The sequence below is a fragment of the Aplidium turbinatum genome, chromosome 3, assembly GCF_918807975.1.
Source record: "Aplidium turbinatum chromosome 3, kaAplTurb1.1, whole genome shotgun sequence".
In the NCBI taxonomy this organism is placed as follows: Eukaryota; Metazoa; Chordata; class Ascidiacea; order Aplousobranchia; family Polyclinidae; genus Aplidium; species Aplidium turbinatum.
The window spans coordinates 44037647-44041218 of NC_137474.1; the positions used below are offsets into that span (position 1 = coordinate 44037647).

General features: G+C 38.4%; 1 protein-coding gene across 1 annotated transcript; it reads right to left on the reverse strand.

Annotated features, from left to right (window-relative positions):
- Positions 1 to 1095: 1095 nt before the first annotated feature.
- Positions 1096 to 3088, reverse strand: LOC145766847 (zinc finger BED domain-containing protein 5-like). The gene is made up of 3 exons (XM_082578549.1): positions 2500 to 3088; positions 1832 to 2430; positions 1096 to 1644 (listed from the first exon to the last, which is right to left on the reverse strand). The coding sequence occupies exons 1-3, from the start codon at positions 3086 to 3088 to the stop codon at positions 1096 to 1098; spliced, it is 1737 nt and encodes a 578-aa protein (XP_082434675.1).
- Between the last annotated feature and the right edge of the window lie 484 nt (positions 3089 to 3572).

Sequence of the window (3572 nt, forward strand, 5' to 3'; positions counted from 1 at the left end):
TCAATTGGTACGACTGCTACAAACTCAATCAAATCCGCACTGAGAGAAAGTTTCGCAAAATTTGATTTAAATCTTACATTCCGGCAAACCGACACTCCGCAAGACTCAGACACAGTGCAATTTCTGGATGTCAACCATTGCATCAGTCATAATACAAAGTTCAAGTTTGTGACAAAAGATTTTGTCAAAAGTACTGCGCTAGATCGCTGCTTCATCAATGGCACCTCGCATCATCCATTGACGACTTTCAAGTCAATCGTTTACAGCGAAGCCTTGCGGCTACGCCATCTGAACGAATTGTGGGAATTTCGGCATCGGAGCCCTTTGTGGGAATTTCGGCTCACACAATATTTCAGTGATCCAACACACTAATGTTTTGAACACTCCCCATAAAGTTTTTAAACTCAAGCAACAATTAGATTGTAGTAACTATGGTATTTATGTAGCAACTTGTAACGTATGTAAGGAACAGTACGTCGGCCAAACTGTGAATAAATTTTCTGTTCGTTGGACAGGCCATCGTAATATCTGGAATAAATTTGACCTCTCTGAAAATAATGACAGTGCAGCTTTACTTAAGCATTTCGCTAATTTCCATGATCTGAGCAATAAGCCGCCTCTGTCCAACTGTTTCAGTGTTACTTTTCTTGAACAACCTAGTTTAGACCGGCTTGATGCTTGTGAGGACAAATGGCTTGACAAGATCAAAGCCACCATCAATATTCAATCCATGATTTTACCTGCAGTGAAATAGTTTGTCTATTTTCTACCAATTATTTATTTACTTTTGACCTTATGTTGACTCCACTGCTATGCATTCCCGTGGCATTCAAGCCTTTGTTTTATTCTTATTACGTCATAGTGCGTATATTTTCATTTTCTTCGCACGATTCGTAACTTGTTTCATATTATAGACCAGTGCTCTTCAACCTTTTTTGGTTTCGTGAACCCTTAAAGTTGTTGTGACGAACTCATGCACCCTGTTTACTTAAAAGGTAAACTGAGATAAAAGCGATCTAAAAAGTCATTATTTAATGACTGTTTTGTTGTTGCACAGTATTAACTAATAACTCAAACCGAGGTATGATATCTTTTTCAATTGCTCCCCTCAATCAATGGATCGATGTGTGTGATTGAATTTCTTTTTCGAGATTTGATTTCACACAAACAAGAAAAGCCGCTTTCGCATAAATACGTTGTTGGCATTTGAATAAGTACGGAAAGTGCCCTTTCTGCTATGCTTCTGTATTCTGGCACATTTAACAGGTGCACCCAAAAGTCGGTGTATGGTGTCTCTTTAAATAATACTTTCATACCAAAATCCGATTGGAGATCAATCAAATCTTCAATTTCTATAGTAGGCCCGTCATAAATGAAAGGTTGTAATATCCAAGAACTGGCATTAAGTGTGGCATTCTGTTCAGCATTGAAATATTTCTCAAAGTTTTCTTGCAACAAATTAAGATGGGCATGAATAAGTGGCAACAGTTGCTCTTGACAATTGCTTCCATGTTCTTCCATGAAGTCGTGGAAAAGCGGAAAATCAGAGAAATTGTATGATGCAACTCCGTTCTGCCACAGTGGTAGTTTCTTCTTTATAGCATTGACTTTGGACATGCTTTCAAAAATATCCCCTTTCTTCCCCTGCAAATTCAGATTAAGTTTATTGAGGTGTTCAAAAATGGAAGCCATATACGCCACTTTTGCCAAACAAAAATTGTCACGAAACTTTCTAGCTTGTTGGTTATGTTCCTCTGTTAAAAAAAACTCCCAATTCTTCTCTAAGCAGAAAGATACGGCTAAGAACTTTGCCTCTGGAGAGCCGCCGTACCTCCGTATGCAAGAGCAATTCTGTGAATGACGCGTCCATTTGTGCACACAACTTAGTGAACATCCTGCGTTTTTTTGCGAGGCTTCGAATATAGTTAACAATACCAACAACTTCCTGAATTACCTCTGCAAAAGTGGTACCGGCATCATTTTCGCCAATATTCTTTTCTTTACCTCCTCTTTTCATTTTCTTTGCGACAAGAGCTTCACGATGTAAGATGCAATGAACACCGACGCATTCAGGAGAAAGTTCTTTTATTTTTGTTACGACACCGTTGATGGATCCTGTCATTGCAGCTGCACCATCAGTGGTAACTGATTTACATTTTTCCAAACTGAGTCCTTTCTCCTTCATATAATCATCCAATTTCTCAGAAATAGAATTGGCGGTTGCATTCACTCCCAACGGTTTACAGAATAAGTAATGCTCTGTAATGGTTTTATGTGAAATATCAGCAAATCTACAAAACACAATGAGTTGAGCTTCTGAAGATATATCAGTTGTTTCGTCTACCTGGATGGCAAACGAAGGCGCTTCCTTCAACTTTTGTATCAACTGATCCTCCAAGTTTGTTGATATACTTTGACATCGGCGATAAACTGTGGTATCAGACAGAGAAAATTTTGAAACTCACTGCTTCACTGCTTCTCAATCAACTGCTTCTTTACCACCATGAATCAAATCTGCTGCTACTTTAAGACATGGTAATACCACTGATTTTAGCTCTGTATGAGGACGTTTGCTTTTAAGAACAACATGAGCCATCTTGAACGAAGCTAACACAATGTCTTTACTCTGTTTGCCTATCATTTGCAATTCAAAGGATCTTTGTTGCTTACGAATTGATGATAACTGTGACTCAAAAAACTCCTTGGACTTGTACTGGTGTTTAGGATGTTGTTTTTGAAGATGCAGCTCGAGTTTGGAAGGAACAAGATTGCAGTTGGCATACTTGACTGCACAAAACAGACAACTAGTCGATGGATACTGATTGTGTTTATCATCTGTTGAAAGATGGAAACCGTACTTCACATAATCCTCATTCCATCTTCTTCGTTTTGGCGTGGACACTGTTTGACTTTTGCGTTTCACATTTCTCCCGCCTTTGCAAGCAATAGACGTCAGAGGAGTTTCAGTTTCCGTTGCACAGCTTTGGCTATCTTCATGCCTTGCACTGCCTTCGTTTTGCTGAAAAACTCTACCCTCGCTCGTTGATACAGAAGTTGAAGTTTTCGTAAAATATTTGAATAGAGACATCACAGACAAAATAGTTAACTAAATAATAATATTATACCTAAAAAACAAAAATCAAATTAGACATAAACATTTAAAAAAATACAGAGGATTGTAGTAGCATTGCGGTCCATAAATACACAGTCAATACTCAATATAGTCCTTCAGTTGCTGCAAAATGACTTGAAACCTACATCTTTTTTCTTATATCCTGAAAGTCAAATATTAATGGTTCATTTTTGCTCACAGAAAGTTTTGTAAAAAGTATCTGTTTAGTGTGACAAGTTTGTGATGCACCCGTGTATACCTTTTCGTACTGGTGCACCCCATGCATATTTTGGTGCACCCTAGGGTGCACCGTGCACACCGGTTGAAAAGCACTGCTATAGTATAGACTGACGATGTGAGGGCTGCAGCCTCTCATGAAATCGATTTCTAATATAATATTAAGACTGTTGACCGATCCTTTGGTACTTAAACAGTGCAGATAGATCTGAGGTGGTGATCA

Coding starts and splice junctions, on each gene's coding strand:
- LOC145766847 (XM_082578549.1), bottom strand. CDS start 3,088: ATGTCTCTATTCAAATATTTTACGAAAACTTCAACTTCTGTATCAACG. Junction 2,431..2,499: donor AGCAGATTTGATTCATGGTG/GTAAAGAAGCAG, acceptor CTGATACCACAG/TTTATCGCCGATGTCAAAGT. Junction 1,645..1,831: donor AATTGCTCTTGCATACGGAG/GTACGGCGGCTC, acceptor CTGAATTTGCAG/GGGAAGAAAGGGGATATTTT.